The sequence below is a fragment of the Hippoglossus stenolepis genome, chromosome 14, assembly GCF_022539355.2.
Source record: "Hippoglossus stenolepis isolate QCI-W04-F060 chromosome 14, HSTE1.2, whole genome shotgun sequence".
NCBI classification, from domain to species: domain Eukaryota; kingdom Metazoa; phylum Chordata; class Actinopteri; order Pleuronectiformes; family Pleuronectidae; genus Hippoglossus; species Hippoglossus stenolepis.
The window spans coordinates 14,526,165-14,550,507 of record NC_061496.1 but is presented as its reverse complement, the minus strand read 5'-3'; the positions used below and the strand labels follow the sequence as shown (position 1 = coordinate 14,550,507).

Below are 24,343 nucleotides of genomic sequence, written 5' to 3'. Positions count from 1 at the left end.
GTGTGTGTGTGTGTGTGTGTGTGTGTGTGTGTGTGTGTGTGTGTGTGTGTGTGTGTGTGTGTGTGTGTGTGTGTGTGTGTGAGAGTGAGTAATGATCTCAACCACCATTTGAATTTCTGGGCTTTAAACTGGCAAAGTGTTTTTGATCATAGAAACAGGAATAATTACAAGAGGGTTTGACTGAATCAATAGTCATCTCCCTGAAATACAGCATGGAAATAGCAGCACTGTTGATTTCTCTCCATGGCCTTGATCAGCGCCTGAAGGAAATGTGATGAAACACGTTTACCCTGCGGCACAATTCTTCTGTCTCTCTCTCTCTCTCTCTCACCCTCCTCAATTTCTCCAGCTGTCTTACCCTCTCTCTCTCTCCCTCCCTCTCTCCTTGGCTGTACCCAACCCAGATTTCTGCCTTCCACTGTTGTCTTCCTCCTACTTGTTTCCTAGCAACTGAACTGACATGGCCCCTATTCTCAGCCCCGTGAATCTGTCGCCGTAACCCTAGATTTTAAGGAATAACCTATATAAATCCTCGGCCCCCACGGGGAGCTGAGTTATGACCGTTGTCCACGAGCATGTTAACCTGGTTTCTGCCATAAAGCAAGTTTAGACCGGTCCAATTAAATAACAATAGGGCATTCAATGATCTGCTGCAGTTATCAACCAGATAACAAGAAACAAACACGGACATTTATACAGCTGTTTGAGATGCCTTATTCATTAAAGCAGCTTAATCAAAAAAAAAAGATGAAGAAGAGCACTTCAGGATTTCTGCTGCTGAGATGATGTCGTCAGTAAATTTCCACAACATGCACCGAATCATCCTGGTGAACTTACTGGCAAGCGGATTAGCCTCAAACTGGCCTGATGTGTTTCAGAGGTAACATTCAAACAGGCACATATACAGGCTGAGGGAGGTTGAGCAGATAATACAAATACTGCAATGCAGTCTTTGGCAGCACACTGTCCATATTAAGTTGAGCTTATTAGCATTCACACAGATATGTATGCACAGCCTTAAATAACAGTGTGACGGAAAAAGCTTTAAGAAAGAAACAAGATCATTAGATAAAAAAAACTGTTAAAATCAAGCTCAATCAATGTCAGTTCATAAACTGTTTATAAATGTTCAATCATTCAAATCACAATTATATTCAAATATACAACTGAAGTTCTATTAAACTCAAATACTTAGTTTGAGAAATACTCAACTCATCACACATGAAAATAAAAGCCTGATTCACCACTTGTAATACTAATGTAACAACTTTTTAAAGCTATAACTTGGACTGGTTGCAAAAGAATTTGAGAGATTTTAAGTGACTTTTTTCATTTTCTTAGCCTGTGGGGAAGTGATCAGGAGCCACATCAGACCACTGATGAACCCTAGAAAACAATACAGACTTTAACCAGAGCTTTCATTCATTCATTTTTCATTCCAACGGTTAATAGAGGAATCAACTGTGCAAAGAAAATTGGATGTCATGGCAGGTTTGTCTCTTTCAAAGTATTTGCCGTCATAGAGCAGATGGATGACATTTTCAGCAATATTCAATAATATGATCAAATTAGCTTCTTATTTAACACTAATTCATACGTGTACTAACATCACTGTCACATCATGTTATTTTCCTTAAATCTGCCTCATTCGGAATAACCATCTCCCATAGAAGAAATTGTAGTGGTGGGCAGTAAAATCGCTGAGAGATTATCTCCACCTAGTGACAAATGATGGCACTACATTATTTAATGTGGCAGACAATAATCCGTTTCAATGTCGTGTTTAGATATTCTTCAGTCACTGTAATTGTGTCAACAATATATATGGAGTGTATTCCCTCATTTAAATATGACAAACAGAAAAATTTAAGAAATGTACTGATACTGATGCTGTTTTATAACAAGACTATCTGGTCATTAAAGGTTAATTCACTTTAGAAACCTGTCCTCTTTTTGTGCACTATTATTCACATTGTTACAACCCTAACCCCTTTCATGGCCTTACTTTCAAAATAAAAACCAAATGTGTTATTTTCTTGTACAGTGAAAGTGAGACACATATATGTGCTTTGGAGAATTCGCAGGGTAATAGAGATGTTGAGAGATTTCTTAGAAAACATGGTGCAAAACCAAAAGGAGAAAAAAGAAAAGCATCAAATTCAGACAATGGAAATCCATCATAATAAACAATGAGCAGGAAGCAGGTGGTGGGCTAATAATAAAAAAAAAGTCATGAATAAGGTATTTGCAGTGATTGCTTGGTGCTGCAGCCATTTACCTTTTTAAATTAAACCATACAATAGTCCATATATCTTTCTGGCTCAAAACTATGAGTGAATGAGAAGACTGTTAATAATCATACTGGCAGCCAAACAGATCAATATTGTTAACAGGCTGCAGTAAATTTACCAGGCATGTGCAAGGGCTGGATACAGACATGAGCAGACTGCCGGTGTAGGCTGGTGCATTGGCGAAGGACCCCTAAGGCCTGGAAAAGCTATGAAGTGCACAGCGCACATGAATGAAGCACAGAGAGGAATAGGGTAGACTGGAGGCGAGAGTCTGGGAGAAAATTTAGGACCTCTGGATTTAACCCAAAACTCTCCGTCCTGGCCTCTGCCCGCCTCTGATTAAACCAAAATCTGGACTGAATATGAGTTAACACATCATCCATCCAAGGCAGGATATATCCTGGACAGGTCATGGGGTAGCTTAGTTTTAGCTCTAGGATAGAACCATTGGCAAATAAACCCCAAAAACTCAAGAACAATAAACTCTTATCATAAAGCCCCAGCCTAAGGTTTTCTGCAAAATAATTTGGACTTTATTGAGATCCTTAAGACTTTCCCAGCAGCTGCAGATCAGATTTGCTTGATTTCCCCTCCACATGACAGTCTTTCTCACAACATCATTATCCAACAGCTTCTACAGTGGCATCTGCTCCGAACTGGAAAACATACTGTGCCGACAAGCTTGGCCGAAGCTGCGATGAATCATAAAGAGTGTGGATTTTGAATGCCCTCTGGTGGGCAACAAGGGGCTAATTTAACACACACACACACACACACACACACACACACACACACACACACACACACACACACACACACACACACACACACACACACACACACACACACACACACACACACACACACACACACACACACACACACACACACACACACACACACACACACACACACGGGATCAAATCAAACTTTGTCCCAATGTTAACATGATTGATCACTTCTCTGTCCCAGGGTTACAACATGCAAGGCGGGATCCGGTGTGAGGAGGACGGAGCTGACTTACAACTAATTAAAGCTTTAAAACTTAAAACTATGTGCGGTGTCACTTTCTTCTTCTCATTGTGCCTCTGTGTGAATTATTCTCCGGGAATTCTATTCTCATCATTCCTCTGCTCCGTGAACCCTTCCAGCTCATGCCTCTTTCACCTGCTGGTTCCAAATGACATCACCACCACAGGCTAAGCAGCACCCATTTGTCTCATGAATGCATGCATGCGCCTGTTTTGTGCAGTGAACAGCTCTCACAGGCTCCACTAGAGGTCACAGACATGGCGCTGGAGTCTCACTCTGCTGCTGCCGTGCTGGATATTGATGAAGACTCACTTTGCTTACTCAGCATCCTTCTTCACCCATTTGTCAGAACTACACCTTCCCGGGGAAACATAAGTCACACAGCTGCCATGACTGGACTCTGGTTTTGGCGGGGGATATGGACGTGATGAATATCTCCCCCACACACACACTTCAGGCATGTCTTTGGCTCGTTCCCTCGAACAGAGCTGTGGCTAATGTGGGGATCTTGATGCTAACCACATACACTAAAATCTGACCCATCACTGAATTGTAATCTCAAATTAAGGGTCCAAAATAGAAAATTTCAATAAAGACCCGGCTCGTTCTGCATGCTGAGACCGTTCGGCTCAGAAGCGTCAGCGACAGAAAGAAGTCCTGTTGCACTACAAAGGTATTATTTGCTCCAATGAGTCTAAACAGCATTGAACTCTCAGAACACACAGCACAATCATCTTTGATATTCAAATCCGAGGCTTTGAATGAAAGGACGGGGAGAGATTACAAGGTCTACGACAGGGTGCACACTCGTGCTCCTCAGCGTGTCAGGACTTTAATTTTCAAAGAAGCACATGATGGCTATAATTTTAACATGTAGGAATATAACACACACGGCTATAAAATGGTAAATTAAGTATTAAAGCTGTCATTTAAAATTGTGAAATCAATACAGCTCACAGGCATAAGAGAAAGATGCATGTTCAGTGCATATATTTAATTTATATCTTGCCATATAGTAATGTTATAATGATTTTGCTAAAGCAACAATTAATTTCACTTTTTTGTTTGGTTGAATTTCTCATTTACAACTTGACATTTTACGACCTGGCCACCAACAGGAAGGTTCAGGACCTACATCACCTCCTCCCTCGTGTTAGCTCGAAGCCTGTTCCTATTTTAAGAAGGGGGTGGGTTAAATGTGTGTGGACAAACATCATTACAGCAGGTTGTGTTATTTATCTGCGGGAGCGAGCACACACACACACACACACACACACACACGCACACGCACACGCACACGCACACACACACAGGTGGAGCAGGTCATATTGCTTCCTGTGCTAAATGGTGTCGTATCACAGGGCTGTACGGGAGGTCAACACAAAGTGCTGCATTTCTATTTTCACCTCCAGCAGAACCTGTACAGCAAATATACTGCTCAGAGCACTGCTTTTCAAAGTGGGGGTCCCGACCCCTGGGGAGGGGGGGTCGCAGAAACTGTAAGGGAAAAGGGGGGACAATGTGACAATAAAAATAAAATTATTCATTTTTAAATAAAATATGTTTTTTAGATGTTATTAATCACTGCATGTCGAAATCGATGTGTCCTAGGATGCCAATCTTTTTTTTCTTCTAATGCCAATCTTTTAATTTTCAAAAACCACACACCGCTCAAGCCAATCAGAATCGAGCAGCCGCTGCATCAGAAAGTTGCTATGTGCCTGAGAAATAGCTAGCTACCTCCTGCTAAAGGCAATAATGGACACATTTTTAAAAAGAAAAAGACCATCAGACCACCAGACTGAAGATGACTCAGCTGCAAAACTGCCACAACCACAGAATACCACCTTGGCATCTAAAACTCGGAGGTAAGAAATCTCTTCTTCCATTTGCCACCACATACTGTACCTCTGCGAGTCTGGCTGTTCTACATTGAAGGTATTGAAAAGAAAGCACAGAGCTGGTCTGCAAGTGGAGAATGACATTCGTCTGGCAGTGAGAGCCATTAAACCTAGGATAGATAAACTGTGTAGGAACCACCAAGCCCACCCCTCCCCCTAGTGAGGGACCAGGTGTACACACAGAGACAAACAAACCTAAATGACAAGCACTGTTTATAACAGAAGAGAGACACTGAATGTAATAAATAAATAACAAAATAGAAAAACTAGAATATATATATATATATATATATAATATATAACCCTGCAACTGGGGGGTCCCCGCCAGAGGCTTATGCTATATGGGGGTCCTTGGCATGGAAAAGTTTGGGAACCCCTGGCTCAGAGGAGCTGAGGATGAATCTCTTCTTCAAATAAACCTTTAAAGTGCGAGTTCATGAAGTTAAAATCTCAAATTGACTATTCATATTTAATATCATTTGTTTAAAGAGTAAAAAGTTTATGTTTAGACAAACACGGATGGAAGATGGACTTGTTTCTCACTTTATGATGCTTTGGTGGTTTTCTGAGTTATTTTACCAAAGCACAGAAAACACAATTAGACCTTTTAACACACATTCTTCAAAAATAAAGACTTAAATTAACTAAATCAATTGGATATTTTCCATCAAGCACAGAGCCTGAAGCATTATCTCAGAGATTACTCAAAGCATGTGAGTTATCAGCACAATGATGGTCTTTATTTATTAAACAGTTAATAAAAATTGATCTACACCAGTGCCTGCAAAGCATATTCATTGTGTGAGTGTCAGTGTGTGTGCACCTGAGCGTAAGCCCATCTGAATGTGAATATGCAATAGTAAATGAGTCATGTGGTGTCGCTCGGGAGGACCAGGGGCCATATTTCATAGAGTTCCCTCAGGAGACATAGCTGGTGTCAGTAAAGCAGGGCACGAGCCTAAAGATGCATGGTAGTCACATGTAATATTGTAATACTGAAAGAATCAGGGAATGAGGACACCCAGGTGACCCTCTGTGGTGAGACACAATGTAGGCCATATGATGATGTTGTGCTCTGAACTAACACAAAAGGGCAAATACTGGTCTGTTAGTCCACTGCTGAGAGTTGGCATGTTTTTCCTGTGTCTGCGTGGGTTTTCTGCAGATTGGAGTTAGGTTAATTGGAGATTCTAATTTGATGGTAGGTGTGAATGTGAGCGCTAATGGTTGTTTGTCTCTATGTGTCAGCCCTGCAATATGCTGACCACCTGTCCAGGGTGAACCCGCCTGTCGCTAAACGTCAGCTGGGATTGGCTCCAGCTTCCCTTAAAAGGATCAGCTATATGTATGGATGTATGTAAGTATGGATGGCTTTGGTACAGACTGAATGGACGATTACCATGAAATTTAGTTCATACATTCTGTCATGGTGCCCAGATGATGAACCCTGTTGATTTTGGTGGTTGCCTAACTTTTCCTCTGCTGCCACCAATAGGCTGGAATTTGTGCTTCCGTTTTAAATGTATGGAAAACAATGAATTGAAGTTTGGTACATTCCCGTTCTTCTAAGGATGGTAACATACGAAACTAAAATGGTGAAAATGTACCTGCTGAACATCACTGCAAGCATGTTGGATGCTGACTTCAGCATTTAGCCACAAGCACTGCTGTGCTGGAGTCCAGATTTGCTCTTTTGGATTATTTCTTGGTGCGTCTGTCCTCATACTGACAATAGAGATTGACAGGAACATGAGGCGAGAGATGACACGCAACGAAGGTCTCAAGCTGGAATCAAACCAGGCATGCTGCGATTACACAGTCCATGTCACTTCGACCATTTCTAAAGTCATTTCGTCATTAAAACCAAAAGGTGCTGTGCATAGCTAATGCTATAATAAGAGCAATAAAATATTAAGTCCATGAGGCCTTTACAAGTAAGAGGGCAACGCGAGGGCATGCAGACATTTTCTTTTTTTAAATGTTGATACCACTTCACTCTGCAACTCTCTTTATTCTCTTTGTTGCTCTGCTTCACTCTTTCCCATCCCTTCACTGTCTTCATATTACACCCCGGAGCTACATTTAGATATGATGGACACCGCCATCGACCGACAGATCACACATCACAGAAACTCATGATCTCTCTCCATCTCTGTGATGTCAACAGTAGTTTCAGTTTGCCACATTTGTCCATTCAGAGAGAGAGAGAGAGCGAGAGAGAGCGAGAGCGAGAGCGGAGCGAGAGCGCACAAAGACGAACCAAAACATAGAGGGCGAGCGAGTGAATGAGTGCAGCGGTATATCAATTTATCAGTTAATGAGAAGCTCTCTACGCTGAGTGCAGCAAAACCAAATACATCCTCGTCATAAAACAAATATGCCAGTTTGAATTAAACGAAAACCCCATCTAAGCGTGTGTGTGCGTGCGAGCCAACAAACATTTCAACAAGTTTCTCTCGATGCACATTCTCTCTCTCCCTCTCAATAATGCTGCCTCCGCCATTCGGCTTATTGTTTGACAGACACAGGGTTTTGTGGTGGGGAAAATGTCTTTTCAGCGTGTCGTCATTAATAATTCACTTATGACAAACAGCTCTGACATTTACACTGCACTTGGTGTCGGTCTGAGACTTACAGGAAGACAATAATGAAGGAGAAGGACACCGATACGGAGGGAAGGCAGATTCTCTCCCTCTCTCGGCTCTATACTGATGAAATTAGAAAGGGTCAGGCCTAATTAAGCGTCAAAGCTTCAGGAGTAAAGCACTGATGAAAGAGGCTTCGATGACCTTTATAGAAATTGTACATTGACCCTGAATTGAGTTTAAATTGGTTACAGTAGCTCTGACAACAAGAGGGAGAGTAAATTAAACCTGAATGGGGCATAAGAAGTGAACTTAAGCAAATCTTTAAAAATTGGTAGGGATGAACAAAAAGGTTCCCCGAGATTTAGATTACCTTTTTGTCCAATTACGCCTCTGTACAAAACATCCATCCACTCGCTTGGTTTCTTGTGAGACAAATGAGAATCAGAAAGTGTGAATAAACAGACTCAGCAGCAGACTTTGTAAATCCCTCTGTCTTCCCTCCTGAATCTCCGTCTGACTAACGGCTCAACAGGTTGTGAACAAACCGACATGCGAGGTCCTCCGAGGCCGGCAGAGTGCAAGCGCTCTTTCAGAGCTAATGGCTTGTGGGAAGACAAACACTGAAGAGAAGCAGACAGATTGAAGCCAAAGGTGGTGTCACTGTTTCCAGTGACTACATTATTGCTTTTCCACCCCATAGTGCAGCTTCACAGAACAGTTCAGTTTGATCAAATACAACAGATTGCAGGGGATCAAATCGAGTGGATGTTTTCTCTTGGAAAATAAGGCTCAGCCAGAGGAAGAGGACAGAGAGTTATAGTTTTTCTACAAAGGTGAAATCTATATTCATTAAAAGTTCTTTTCATGAAAGAAAAAATACAGACAAAAAAAAGAAAAAGAAATAACAGGATAAGAGAATAATTAAACTTTGAAAGTAAACTGTGTTTCTGGGGATTATCAACACAGTTTGAACACAGCTTGCCTGATTGGCCACTTTATCTCAATATTGCATGTATTGAGATCAGGTCCCACATTAGATATACAAACATTTTCTGAAATGTTCACAAATCTCCCTTTTTGTACTTAAGCATGCTAAAATTATTGATTTATTTGCACTTCATACAAACTACAACTGAGGCTGAGAAGAATATTATTAGTTTTACACGTAATCACAAACCAAAGTCACTAGATAAATCTTTACCTGATGATCTTGACATTTGACTTCCAACCTCATGAGATCTATTCAATATGATTCATCCTCTGAAGACCATGAATGTCTGTACAAACAAATTCTGTCCATCCATTAGTTTACAGTCAGGAGCTAAGTGGTACAAATATCAACCAAAACAGACCAGTGATGCTCACAGGGCTAAACAAACTAATTGTTTGGTAATGTCCCTGCTGAACTCAGAATGCTTCATGGAGACTTCAACGAAAACAAAAACCCTGAACTGAAAGGCAAAGAAACTCAAAGAATCAAAACACTGACTCTACTGAATACGGCCAATTTGACAACTGTAGCTATGATCAGAAGAGATGAGGATCAAACAACGTGTCCGAGTCTGTAAACACCCCTGCAGAGGATAGGACCAGCATGGATAGGAAGCACAGCCCTGCAAAGATAACTAATGATAACACAAAGCGCACACACACACACAAAGCGCGCACACACACACAAAGCGCACACACACACACACACACACACACACACACACACACACACACACACACACACACACACACACACACACACACACACACACACACACACACACACACACACACACACACACACACACACACACACACACACACAGATGTGCCAATGTCCTCGCCTGCCATCTGTAACCACTGACACCTGCAGCATTTCCAGATTATATCGCCTATAAATTATTACAGGAATCGTTGATGTTTGATGTCCTTCACTGTGCACATTTATATAGATGTGCATGTGTGTGTTGCCTGCACGTCGGCCAAGGAACGGTGGCAAAACATAAACAGTATGTCAGGTCATTATAAATACGAGTAACTCTTCGAAGTGGCGAGTGTTAGTGCACATTAGTCTGGGGAGAAATATGATCATATGAATGATTTAGAACAAAATGTTGAGTGATTTTTTCACTAAAAACCTAAATGCAGCTCTAATATGAAGAGGACAAACTTGAGCACGGATCCTCGATCCGGCACTGTATTTATCTTAGAGTTATTAGCAGTTCCACATCGCAGTGATTTTTTCCTCGAGACTTCGTCGAGGTCCCACAAGTTATTTAATATTTAACAAAAACGGCAGGGCCAGTTTTGGAAAATATTGTAAAACCCACAGCATTTAGTGGATATACTGAGGTTTCAGGAGACACCAGAGTGTCTGTGAGATATTTTGTGAAATGTGTATAAAACTATGTAAACTATGCAAAAACGTTTCCAAATGATTGTTTTGGTGCAAACATAAAACTCATGCTGCCTTTGGCTTGGATGAAAAACATAAATTAAACTCCAAAACACACAAACCAAATCAATCAAATCAATCTAGTGATCTTCTCTGTTTGTGACCAACCGCTCCTGCAGTTGAAAGGTCAGATTGATTCAGTCTGATTACCGTCATTATGGCCACGTTGACACAAACTCTAAATACTGTAATTTCGTCAAGCACTTCCGGAAAGGATGTCTTCATCCTGAATGCCATGTTTCAAACACACACACGCACACACACACGCACAAACACACACACAGCTAAAAGCAGAACAAAATGCCAGAATTATAGACTTAATTGCTTCATTTACAAAGCAGTGTTTGCTGTTTCAACATGATCGAGATCCGAATGTCATATACTAATCCTTCAGAAGATCCTCACTGGACGCACATAAAAAAACACCAACTAAAGAAAGTACCGGCCTCATAGAGGTTTCATTGCTCTTAATCCACAATACAGAAGGGTCAGAGGGAAAACAACACAATGTTGATTGTTTGTGGACAAACGCGTGCGGTCTGACCTCAGAATGGCCCTCGAGACCAGGTAATGGAAACAATAGAAGGGTTCTTCCTCTGGGGAGCATGGCAATGCTGTATTGAGTTGCTCTTAGAGCAATTTAGAGATTGAAAATTCAGTGTAGAACACAGGGTCACTGAAGTAGAGAGAATATCAGAGTTAATCCTCTATGGACCATGAATATCCTTAGCAAAGTTCACCAAATTGCAACACTGTCTATTTAACGCACAGGTCAGTTAGAGTGGGATAGGTAATGGCCAAAGATGACATATTTTCTTGGGAGGATTAAATCATTTTTTATGGAATAATAATTTGGACAAATGATCGTGAAGGAGTAAACATCAAGGAACTAGCCTTGTGCTCAGCGAGATCATACCTCCACCAACTCCCTCTCATGTCAAGTTAAAGAAAGCAAACCTTCTGTCCACCTTCTGATCAAGATCAGCACAAAAATTGAATGGGTTCTTTCCTGACCCACATCGTATCCTTCCACAAAAGGTTCATGGTAATCAGTCCAGTGTTTTTGCGTAATCCTGCAAACTAAAAATGAAACCAACACCACAGAAAACATAATCTCCTTAGTTGAGGTAATTATTAAAATATTAAAATTCATCTTCTGTGAGACACCATGATCCTGAGAACATTTTATGGAAATCGGCCCATTACTTAAAGACATGTCTTTATTTAAAGAGGATACAAATTTTGACCTGATGGTGGGTCAGTGGGTCGTCACAGTTTTAGGGGCAGTTCTCTGGGGACAATGAATACCCATCCTAAATTTCATGGAAATCTGGCTGGCAATATTTTTGAAACAGCCCAACAAGTACCAGGGGGAGTAACTGAGTGATGGAACCAATGGTATAATAAACTCCCATAACCTTCTCTTTTTCATTTAATATTTCTCCAATTTCCTTTGAAAAACAAAAGCAGGTGCACACTTTGGCTCAGGTGCAACATCCCATTTTCCATCCTGCTGTCAGGTGGATGTGGGTTTGCTGCTAAGTGGCCTTGAGAGGTGGCTGTTCATGGTTGTAACAGAACCTGACTCACTCTGGTCTTTGTTCTCTCCGCAGCACAAGTGTAGATCTGTCATTTGCGATTGTAATAATCATATTAGGCAGGCCAGAGAAAAATTATCTAGTCCATGACAGAGCCTCTCTACAGGCCTGGTTACTCAGTAATTGACCACATCAACTATTGTCAGGTGGACTTAAATGATCATATTATAAATATCTTATTTTTAGTCCTCATTTATTCACTCCCCCTACATGTATCTACCCATCTACCCTCCAATCCCTCTGTCACACTCCCAAAGGCTTTGTCCCTTCAGCTATAGACATAGCTCAGCATCGGATGTGGCATCCTGTACCTGTGGCGAGAAGGGGGTGGGGGGGCACAGAGGGGGCCAACGCCACTAGAGGTGAAGCCCCAGCTTCAGCAGAGAAACAGAGGGGGGCCTCCCCGCTATAATCCACAGCGCTGCAGGGCAGGAAACCAGTAACTACACATACACACTCAAAGGGCATAAGCATGGTATAAGGGGCATGGTATAAGCGCACCCACTCATATACAATTTATGGGCAACTGGTGTTGATTGAATGAGCATTAGACTGGTGCTTCAACTGTTATCTGAAAGTCTTTTCAGAGCTGAAGATACAATATCCTGCTGAATATTCTCACCATGTTAAGAAGTTTCTCAAAACCCCCGACATAAAATCAATAACCAGCTGCTGATATGAGACATTTAGGCCGACATGCTAATATATCCATTCCAGCAAAACTTACACTTACGGCTAATGTTTGAAATTGTGGGAATTATTTGCTCTTGTCAAAAAGTTAGATGAGAAATTTTATACCGAGCTCATATCTGTAAGGTAAATATGAAGTGACAGCATGCAGGTGGTTAAGTCAGCTTACAACTCAGCAACTTAAAACAATGGACAACAGCTGGTCTGGCTCTGTGCTCTGCCACCTACCAGCAAAAAAAACAAGGAAACAGGAGAAGGACGAACACCAAAGTGTAAACCGATAATAGACATACCATATACAATGTTAACTGGTGAGCTTCAGCCTGCAGGTAGATTTTGTTCTGGATAGACAGAGCCAGGTTAGCCTTTTCCTGATTCCACTTCTCATGCTAAGCTAACTGCCTACTGGACATACACAGACATGAGAACTTATGAATAAGTACATTTCCCAAAATGCTGAGCGATTTAAACCTGCGATCCCTCATATCAAACACTGCAGTGGACATACATACACCAACCCATGCACTACATGTTTTTGAGCGGCTTCACCGGTCGAATACCTGTCAATATATACTGAAAAATAAACTTGCATCTTAAATCCTTCTTTCTCATTGTACCCTAAAGACATAAGTCTGATGGCAGGTGTTGACAGTCGTTTTAATTATACTTTAATTTATACTTTAGATCAAATAACTGAGAAGCTTTGCTAAGTCACAGTGTATATACAGTAGATTTATCACCAACCCCTAAATATGATGAATGTAATTAAACTGCACAAATGAAGGGTTATCCAGAGTGTGGCCATAACAAATCTGAACTTTACATCACTTTCAGCTGCATCCTCGTAAACTTTACATTTGTCCAAATAAAATGTGATCTCTGCTCACAGGGAGTGCTGAATAGTATACGCTGTAGATTAAAGTAGAAAAAGCAGCTCATATAACAGTTAGATCTGATTTATATCCACTGTATCTTTGAATTTCTTGTAGTATAAAGTATTAGCCTCATACTCACTCCCACTCCTTGCGTCGTGCCTGTGGTGTGCTGTGGATCTTATGAGCCTGGTGGGCTTTTACAATGTCCCTCTGCTCGATCAGGCCGCCCCGACGTCTCTTGATCACATTGGGACTCACCGCCAAATCTCCATCCACCCCCAGCATCCCCCCTCCAACGTCAAAAGTCGAGGCCACATCAAGACAGAGGCCCAGACGGTTTGGGTGCAGAGGGGGAGCGTGTCCAGACATATGTGGGAGGTAAAGCGTGTCATAGCTGGTTGAGAGACTTTGGGGCTCCAGGAGAGAGTGGGACTCAGAATACAGACTTGACCCTCTGGCCAGTCCGGCACGATGCTTCTGCCAGCCCTCACAGTCCGATGGGGACGGGTGGAGGATATGGTGTCTCGGGGTACTGCTACCACGAATCGCCCCCATGCCCACACCCCCCACTGGACAGTCTGGCCCTCCTGGCACTCTAGGTAGCCCTAAAGCATTGTGGTCCCCTGTCAGAGACTGAGAGCTGACCGGATAGGAGCCCAGTTCCAGCATTGTGGGAAGGCTGCCCGGGACCTCAGCATAGTGCTACAGGAAGGAAAGGGAGAGGAGATGAAACAGAAAGGAAGGAAAGAAAATGAGAGAGACAGAAGATATTAATGAACAAATCCTCACTCATCATTTCACTACACACCAAAAGCATATTTTTGTGAAATTTACAGACACAGAATTTTCTCAAAAAGAGAGATGAATAAATATAATTTGTAATTACTGGCAAAAACAGTTTTTGTATAAACCAAAATACAGGACTCAAATTTTGAGTTATTTTCAAATAGAACAATGTTCTATTTTATGTATTAATTTATATAATCGATGCTTATATTTTAGACATGTTAGTATCCATCCCAAGATTTATGTTAATATTATATACTGTATGTAAATATCAAAGGCAGACATGAAAGTTAAAAATAAAGAAAAAAATATACAACACTATAAAATGTTTGTTTGAATGTTGTATTAATAAAATTGCAATAATACATTTAATATATATCATTAACATATATAATCAAAACATATAATAGGCTACCATGTTAAAATTATGTGTATTTTAAAATTGTATTTACAATTTTTACTATAGTTATTTCATATATGTTATAAACATACAAGTCTTCATACATCCAGAGGATGCATCTTGAGGCCTGGGCTATATGTTATATATTAAATTTCTGTATGAGTGTGTTTGGCCAACCCTCTGAGGCAATTGGCCAATGGCCCAACAGCACACTGTCTCCTGAGTCAGTTTAAACCAGTCCTCTGAGAATCAGAACTAATTAGATATGCTGTAACACACCTCTCCGAACAAATAATCCTTAAGTGCTGTGCTTAATTGTGCAATTTGGAAGAAGGAGGAATGACAGAAATAGTAATTTCTATCTATTCCTTTATCTGGTAGGAACACTGAGGACTGGCTTGTTTTGGGGTATATACACAATACATCTTGTTGCCCTACATGCTCCAAAAGCCTCTCGATAGCTGCTGCTCTTATCCTCACTTTATAAAGCCCTCAACATTTCAGTAAGTCAAAAACATTCCTGGGTTTAAACAGTCTTTTTGCAAACGAACAAACTGTTAAAATTGCAAATAGAGGTTGAGACGATACATTCTTTGTGGGGGGGCTTTGTTTTTGGAGCAAAGCAATACATGTGCAATCATTTCCTTTCTTGAATTCATAAGGGAAAATTTAAGAAAAACACTTGGCAAAATAAAACAGAAACATTATTCAGAAATGAAGCTGAAATACCCAGGATACAGTTGCCATAAAATGAGCACTTGGACAAACACAAGTGTCTTAAAAACTACATAAAGTGACAAAAAACGTTTTGGAGAAAATGTTATTTAGAGTCTTTGACTTTTTAGTTTGGTCTATGGCCCATTAACATGGAGGAGGTGGGCTTTATAGTGCAGATGAGACACTTTGGCTTCACTTTTGGGGAACAAGCATGTTGTTCATCTTTACAAACAGTCTATGAAGCTAAACAGAGAGTGATGGTCTTGCATTCGTCAGGTTCATTACTAATGCAGTCAAACATTATAATGAGAAGAAATATTCTGGAAAGGCCTTTGAGTTTAAAAAATGATGTTGCAGGGGAAATGGTTTACTTCATTTATTTTTCTCCAATTATTTTCCGTGCTAATCTCAGTGCTCATTTATATATTAATGAGAGAAACATAAATAATGAAACTGTCAGACAGCAGTGGTTACAACTACAAAAGGTAACATTTAGATCACAGGCACACCGCTGCAGGAGGACCACTCCTGACACCTTCTTGACCGCATCTCTGCACTGACTGATTGGATCGACTAACTCAACCAGATATTGACGCATTACAGATCAATTCTCGAAGCGCACTTTGACAGTTGTTCTTTTTAAGGCCAACAATCAGTGATGGTACTCTAAGTTCTGATTGCCTATTACCTCTGTCCCCTCCTTGCTCTCTGGGGGGTTAATGGCGTTCAATGACAACGTTGCAGTGCTAGAATCCAGAGAGGTAAAGTGGCTTTAATTGCGGCTGCCTAATGGTTATGAGCCGAGCTTCCAAAAGAGAAACCAGAAAACACCTGGTGCTGCCAAGTCCTGTTCTAATTCTTCTCTCCTGCAGCTTTACTGAGCGCTCCAAAACGAAGCGCAAGGACTCATTCAGAGAAGGCCAGGGAAATATATAGGCATGAATATTCAAGTATTTGAATGCACACTCGTCCATTGTGTTGTTCCTGGCAGGGGGAACCTCTGTCTGAGGAATTGATCCGCTGCTTACTGAATCCATTTTGCAAATTATGTTTACAAACTGGCTGCATAGGAATGCCAACACAATTATCTGATATACTATTTGAGCCACATAAGAGGAAAATAAAACGAAGACCCAGAGAGGTGCAACAACATTTAAACCCAAAACCTATTTACAAGATTTGAAAAGTAGAAGAAGTGCTTTTAGGTGACAAGATGAAAGCTCCCACGAGCTACTAAAATAGACACGGACACTTAAGCTGGAAAGTATATTTGATTTCAGAGAAACACAAGCACACATTTTTTTAAAGCTGCTTTTAGACATGCACTGAACTCTTGACATTTTCCAGAGGGGCTTTATTTGAGAAGGCAAATCTCAGTTGACATTTTCTGGATTTTATTCTGCCAAATTTCTTGATGATGTCCGAGTGAGCCCATGTGAGAACACAGCAGGGAAAATTCAAAGCCAGCGAGTGGACGTGCTGATCACGTTTCTAACATGCAACACGTGCAAAACTGAAAAAAATATCTCAGGATGACAAAGAAGTGCTGTAGACACTTAGAAGGATGTCGATTTGGAAAGACGAGATGTGAGGTTTTTACGATGCCAGTCTACCCAGGTGCCATTAATGAGGTTGTTATTTCCCTGTTGCTGTGAGTGTGTCAGTCCCCGACAACCTCCTGCTTCATTCTTCATATGTGAAAGGAAAATGCCCAAACCAATTTTCTGCCCGTTATCCGGAGTATGTGTCTGAAAATGGATTAAGTCACTCCAGTTCTTCTGCAAACAACGAGTACATTTCGCTCCTCCATGGTGCATTTATGTAAAGAGCCTATGTGGTTATCTCTACATACCATATGCTACCTGCACGATATTCAATATTGAGGCACTTAAGTCCCTTGTTTATGGCCATGTACCATCTGCGGGTGAGATCAATACAGTGAGATAAAAACAGAGGCATATAAACACTCCTAATGTGATGCCTCTTTTTTTAATGAACAGTTCAACATTTTGGGAAATAATTTGCTTTCATACTAAGATTAGATGAGACCTCTCTCTTATCTGTATGGTAAATATGACTCGGAAGTCGGTGGCCTGTTAGCTTAACTGGGCACAAAGCCTAGAAACAGGGGGGGGGGAAGCTCACGGCTTACATCATTGGACAAAGCTTGGATTTTATGAAACTTTTATGTCTATTTCCCTCATTGAACCATTATCAGGACCCATACTGCCAGACCAACAACAGACTCTGACCACAGAGCTCTAAAAAAAAACCCTCCACACTGCAAAGCACAGACTAAAACTTCAAAGAGCAGCTGCTGTGGTTTGATAAAATTCACCCAATTAGCTTTTAAGAGTTTGGCCGTTGATTACACTTGGTCCCTGTAGCTTTCCGACTGCCATTATCTCAAATCACACACCTCTAATGTGTTGCTCACAGCGGCGCGGTGACAGTCACTTAGGGTCACATTAAAGGGGCCTGAAGGATATGACGAAAACTGGATCACAATAGCAGAGGGGCCAAAGTGTTTTAGCACTGTTTGTTGGACAACCTGCGAGGTCACTAATGAGGAGTGAAGGAGCGGCTCAGACAGGCGAGGAACCTTCCCACACCTGATGCCCCCTTGACGGCCCACGTGCAACAACTGCCTGATTACACATTATATTTCACCACATCCCACCCTCCACCTGAATGTCAGCCCCCATGAGTGGCCAAATGTGTGTCAGGAAGTGTCACATCACCTGAGACTACACTCATGGGGGATGTGGTGGAAAAGGAAATCAGGCGCAGAAATTTCAGCCAGCTGAAAATAACCATCTTGTTTGTAGCAAGGTGCAGGTGGTTGTTCTAAAAATTTGAGGGCAAGTGCAAAGGGGGAATCGATGAAACACATTTCACGCTATAGAAATCGAATCATGGAAGTCACAAAAATCTGGCCTGATAACAGGCCATACAGACCAATTTATTGTCCTTTATCTGGTTGCAAATATTATTTCATATTACTTCTTATTCTACATATGTTTCTTCATCATACAAGACTGGCACTCAGTACAGTGTATACCTGTGCCAAGGCCCAACAGTCCCCTTAGGAAACCATGTTTTAAATTCACTATATCCAGATTTGGGATCTGCATCAGGATCCATGAATTATTCTCTGAGAAATAAACAAAAGTGTGGAAATACCACCACTGTCTCGATGTTAAAGACAGTAAAAAAAGTAATAATAATATAATAATCCTGGATCGGCCCCCTGATCTCAATCTGCACCAAAACTGAATGGGTTCTTCCTTGGGTTACCCCCTCGACAAAATGTCATGGAAATCAACTGAATAGTTTTTGCTTAATGCTGCTCCCAAACATGATAAAGTCCTTGGCAGAGGTAATAAAATGAAATGTTCCAACAGGCACTACATAGAGACTGTATGAGAAACATACTGTATGTGTGATGCATCTAGGTTCAGAATAGGTTCAGTAAGACATTTAGGAGTTATTAATCAAAATGCAGAGGGAGCACGGGGCACAGAACAATATTCTGTACGCACATTATGACTCAGCTGTGTCAGTTATTGTATTTCCTCATTTGCTTGGACAGTACTCGTGCTGTATAGGTTATCTTATAGCTCTGTACAAACCGAACGACAACAATAAATGTAACTGAATGGCAGCTCTGTCGAGAGTAAGGAACACAGACGCTTATAAATACTGTAGAAGCCCTGGAGAAACAGTAAATGAATGTGTTACTATGGGAAGTCTAATTGCAGCTATAACCTCTAACTTTGATCAGTGACTCTCTAAAATACAGCCACTGCGTATTATACTGTTCTGTATTATACCGAGTGCAGTAGCTGGTGCCAACATCTACATATTTAATTTACAACTTTCTATTACACACAGCGGCAAACAGAAGCGGCACATGTGCAGATGTGATGCGAGTGGGATATTACACTTTTATGGATGTAGCATCAAGAAACGCAGACAAAGGCAAAACACCAAAAGCTTATAGAAGCAAGTTCTTAAATCACTAACATTCAAAAATATCCACGTGAGAAGAATGAAGCATAATTTTAGACGCCTTTTATTCCGCGCAGGCTGCATTATAATAAATTGTATCTTATTTTAATTATCCCCTGACCATCAATCACATTTAGCAGGATCCTCTTCTTTTTCTAAAACGTATGCTGTTAATTCACACAAGGTTTTCCTGCTGAGTGTTTACTAAAGGGCATCCCCTCACTGAGACAATAAGAAATGATTAAGGATGCAATAACTAAACAAGCAAAACTTTTCCACTGCACTCCATCAGTTTATCCCTCGTTCCTCTGCATCTATTGTTGTTTCTATATTATTTATATTTAGCTCCTGTCTATCTGGAAATTGAATGTATTTAATGACGACGTTTTTTACCTACAGAACCCACAGATTCTACTGCATTTTATAGATGCGTTAATGCTAACAGTGCATGTTTCACACATCTTGCATGTAAGCAGTGAATTCCCTTTAGTTCCCTTCCCTTTCTGTATTCTTTTAATTGTTTTATTTCAAGTGTACATATGTGTATTAAAACACTGTATATATAGCTTTTCACATTTCATTTATTTCATTGTGTCATCCATATTTCATTCATATATCCACACTAATAGTTATTGCTCCCAGTGTGCAGTGTTGTGCTGTACTTGACCTTCATTTAATGCATCCATTCACTGTAAATTCATTTTTATTCTATGATTCTTTGAACGATAAATGTTAAATGGACTGTAAATGCCTGTGTCTTGCCATCGACCTTCCGATTAGTAGACGACCCGCTCGACCTCCTCCTGAGCCGCAGCCGCCACAGATGTATGTCCCTGCTGGCTTTATTAAAGTTTCATATTTTCAGTATGCAACCATTGTGCCATAAACACTGAGGGACCTCAGTTTGAACAGCTCAATTAGCTGCAAGCCTGTTCAACAGACATTTGACAGTGAACATACGGAGCAAATGTGGAGGAGTTTGTGCTTTACAGTGGACATATATCTGACAGAGTGCTGAACCTAAAAAGCAAAACAATTTTATTATAGTATAACATTTAATTTATGTTATTTATCAGGTTTACAAATCAGTATTTTTGCCTTTAATTGCAGCCAGGTTAGACATGTAGACTTCAGATGATGAAAAGACGCTTCTCAAAGGGTTCCTACTGCTGTGATGACCTTCCAGGAAAAACCATTACACGTCAGTAATGATCAGCTCTACTAATAGAACCAACACACTACTGTGGTGGCCACCTAATGGATAACTTGGGCCAAGAGGTGATGCATTATCTCAGCTCTACGATGTAATTATAAAATGTTGACAATTCGATTGAGAATGTAGACGTGTACAAGTCATAAACAGAAGTAGAAATATCAAGCACCTGTACGGAGCAGGGAGAAAAAACACTGTAATGAAAAAAACATCATTCCTTCTAAGAGTTATGTTGATTAGTCCTGACATGTGTGAAGAAGTGATGGACTATTTTTCAAATAAGAAATACTCCCTTACGTTTAGGGCACAAGGGGGAGAAAATGTAGTGTGCAACATGGGAAATGTCTCATAAAAAGTCAATGATGTTTCGATGTTGTGTAAACAGAGAGTGTCACGGGTGTCAATGAAACTACTCTTGAAATTGTTCAGGAAAAGGATATTATCATCTTCTTCAGTGGGACAACTATGAAAACCCCAGTGCCCTAAAATACTTTGTTTGCAGTATAACAATGTGATACTGTTACACTGCATACAATTTTTAACAAGATGGCCTCCTGAACCATTAGATGTGAATCGTATTTTACAGCTTGCAGCAGATATTGTGAGTTAAAGCAGTAATTTGTTTTCTCCAAACACGACTCTGAGTGTGTATGTTTGACAAAAAGCTGGAAAGAGCCTTAACAGCTTATTTCACAGTGTGAGACATTCCGCATTTACTGTATTGCTGTATAAACTGTATAGTGCCACTAAACTACAGTATTTATACACTGCACCTGCTGTATACATGCCCTCAACTATCAAAGCAGATCTACAGTGCTCTTCTGAATGATGTCTTAAAATGTGTTTGAGATCATTCAAAGGTTTGAATCGCAAGCAGCTACTCACCAGGTGCGATATATAAAAAACATACTTCACTGCATATTTTATGATTTTTGTTGTTGTAAATTGAATATAATATTGATACACTGATATACTTATGGATCAATACATTCATCCTAATTAGTTTAGAGCATACAATCATTCAATACTTTTGGTATATAGTGTCTGTTCATTTACTCCACCCTCATATAATTGGAATCATTTGCACATATACACATTATTGCTGTGTAATCACTTTACAATAAGGAAAAAATACATACAAGCAACCAACATTTACATTTTGACAAATGTATCCACAAAGCTAGAAGGAACCAATGTTCTATTGGAAATATAGGCCCGTTCTAAACAGAAATATATTGCTAACCGAACTGTCCTTTACAATCATTCCTATTTTCATTGCTCAAATCCAGCACTTTATGCACAGTCTGGTGAAATTAAATATGAACCGGTAAATGGATTTATTACCTGACACATAAATCAATGTTTGCTGAATGAGGCTTAACTTTTCCTGATGTAAATGAGAGGACAATCAGTCTGTCCTCTCAACATCCACAACGATGGAGTCTGCTGTCCTTGGACAAGAGTATGTCCATTATCTATAATTCAATTGGTTGGCTTCTTAACAGAATGACTGAGACAGGAACACTATGTTGTCTGTGCCTTGTGATCTAAAAAACATGTTTTGTCCTCGATGAAAAAACCACATTAATGGAGCTGAGTCGATCTGAAACAAACTTTGACAAGTACAAAGTGTGTGAGTGTTTGGAACAGTAATAGAAAATGGAACATTTGATCCCAGCTCCACCCATGTAGCCTATAAGGCCTGTACACTTGTTCTACAGATCAGCAGCAATTCAACAGTGAAATCCTGTACATGAAATAATGCATTTGCTTAAACTGTCTGACTCAGATCTGCTCGTATTAATTAGAAACACTACATGACTTTGTTGAGATACCCATTGCAAACATAATGAAAACTGAAATGCATCCATTTCTAAACAAACTATCTGGTTTACAGTCACCACCAGTATAGTGACAGAAGGTAGAACCCGATTCTACAGTCTGACAATGCAAATTTGTCTAATTTCTTCCTTTTGTAACGTATTCGACTGAGTTTGTTCTCGTTGAATTGATGTTTGATTGGTCTGTATCTAAGGTTCCACATTAACCGGTGACAGGAGGCTTTTAATAATGTAGGGACCTATAGCATTAAAGATTATTGATCATATTTTTAAATCAGTATGTCCTCCAAACAATAGAGCTGATTTTCACAGAAGAATCGGTTAATGAGCTACAGTCAGGTTCAGCTTGGTCCTGAACAAAGCCAATAAATAATAAAGCATTCAAACCAATTTACCGCCATCCCAATGAGTGTTATTATTAATCAGTGAAATTAAAAAGAATAGATCAACAAACGACAATAATGTCAGATTAAAATATAGAAAAACCTTGATTTTGAGGGTGATAAGTGAAAAGTGATTAAATAATTAACAAGACATTCAAGCGCGATTGATCCAAGCAATGGTCAATTCTCCCTCACACAAAAAAAGTTGATTTGATCAATTTTAGCACAAAGCTGAGCAGTAACAGGGGATAGTAGGAGACTGCATGGCTATAATTTAAGCCTGTACTTCAGTGAAAAGAAAACAGAGATGTAAGATGATGAAGTCAACTGGCAACACCGTGTGTGCCTCCAGTCGCCTGTCATCTGCAACACAAACACTGATTGTTCAAACTGCCGCTTCCTTTTGTTGTCAGACTCCCATGACTTGAGAAAACAGGCTGCTGTGCCACAGTTCTGATGGATTAGTTATCTGAATGCATCACCACAGGCCTTAAAGTGAGGCCATTTTTCAAGAAGATAAAGAACGTGCCACTTCACAGATGGGCAACACAAGCAAGTCTTGACATTTTAGCATCTGAAACCTCCATCAATACCTCGTCTCACACACACACACACACACTTCCTTTCTATTCACTGCAGCAAATGCAGCCTTGATTTCCTTTTCGTAATTAAATCCTCCCTCATTAAGGTAACGATCGCTGCCTCTCCCGACATCTGAGCCCGAGCAGGGGAAGGATTTCTTTTCCCAACACTTGAGATTTGATCATTATCTGCTTTATGCCTATTTAGTAATTAGAAGAAGTCATTCAAGTGTGCCTCCATGTGGCCCCTTGTAGTGACACCTGCTCTGCCACTGGCTCTGCAGCACTTTGAATGTGAATGTTTGAAATCTACTTGTACGAGTCTGACTCTAATCAGTTCCTCTCCTGTTCCCTCATCATGTTGCACTTGTAAAAAAAAAAAAACCTAAAGTGAAGAGATTGGTGCTCCTGTAATTTTGGTATCATGTCATCATGATTTGGAGGCTGGTGAGTGGAGCTGAGCAACAACCTCCATGTCAGGACCAAACATTGAGGGGAAAAAAACCATGGATCTGCTCAGGAAGAGTCTATTTTTCCCCACTAAATCAAACATGCAAAAACTTTTAATTGAGAAATGTAGAATCAGAGCCCTGCACAACTGAGGGCTGTTTTGTTCCAAGTCGCACAAAAGCTTCCCAACCCTCCTCTTCCTCCCTCATCAACATTATCCCCATCCAGACTGACTGCACCCTGCTCCTTCAGGGTGGCACACAAATATTAGCCTCTGCCAAAATAATGCCTCAGCTGTCGGATTGAGGCGACAAAGATCAATGCAGTCGACAAAACTGCTGCGGAGCTCAGGGTTATTTATTTATTTATTTTAAACTAACACCTGTTAGACAACGCGCACGCATCCTACCTGCAAATGGAGGGCTCCTTTCCATTTCGCTCACCTCTCCACGGACAAACATGTAAAATGTGGCAGCAGACTACACGAGCACGTCCGCCACTTCTTCCCCCAGCCACTACTGAGGGGGAGAGGGAGAGAGA

The 24,343-nt window shown here is 40.5% G+C and overlaps 1 protein-coding gene across 1 annotated transcript in view; it reads right to left on the bottom strand.

Annotated features, from left to right (window-relative positions):
• The window catches only part of LOC118121388 (voltage-dependent R-type calcium channel subunit alpha-1E), a 91,299-nt gene extending 66,956 nt beyond the window's left edge, over positions 1–24,343 (bottom strand). Inside the window, exons 1-2 of the mRNA XM_035177222.2 lie at positions 24,213–24,343; positions 13,561–14,123 (exon numbers count right to left, since the gene is read on the bottom strand). Coding sequence (XP_035033113.1) covers positions 13,561–14,090 — 530 coding nt within the window. The 5' untranslated portion in view covers positions 14,091–14,123; positions 24,213–24,343. The remainder of the gene's footprint in view (positions 1–13,560; positions 14,124–24,212) is intronic.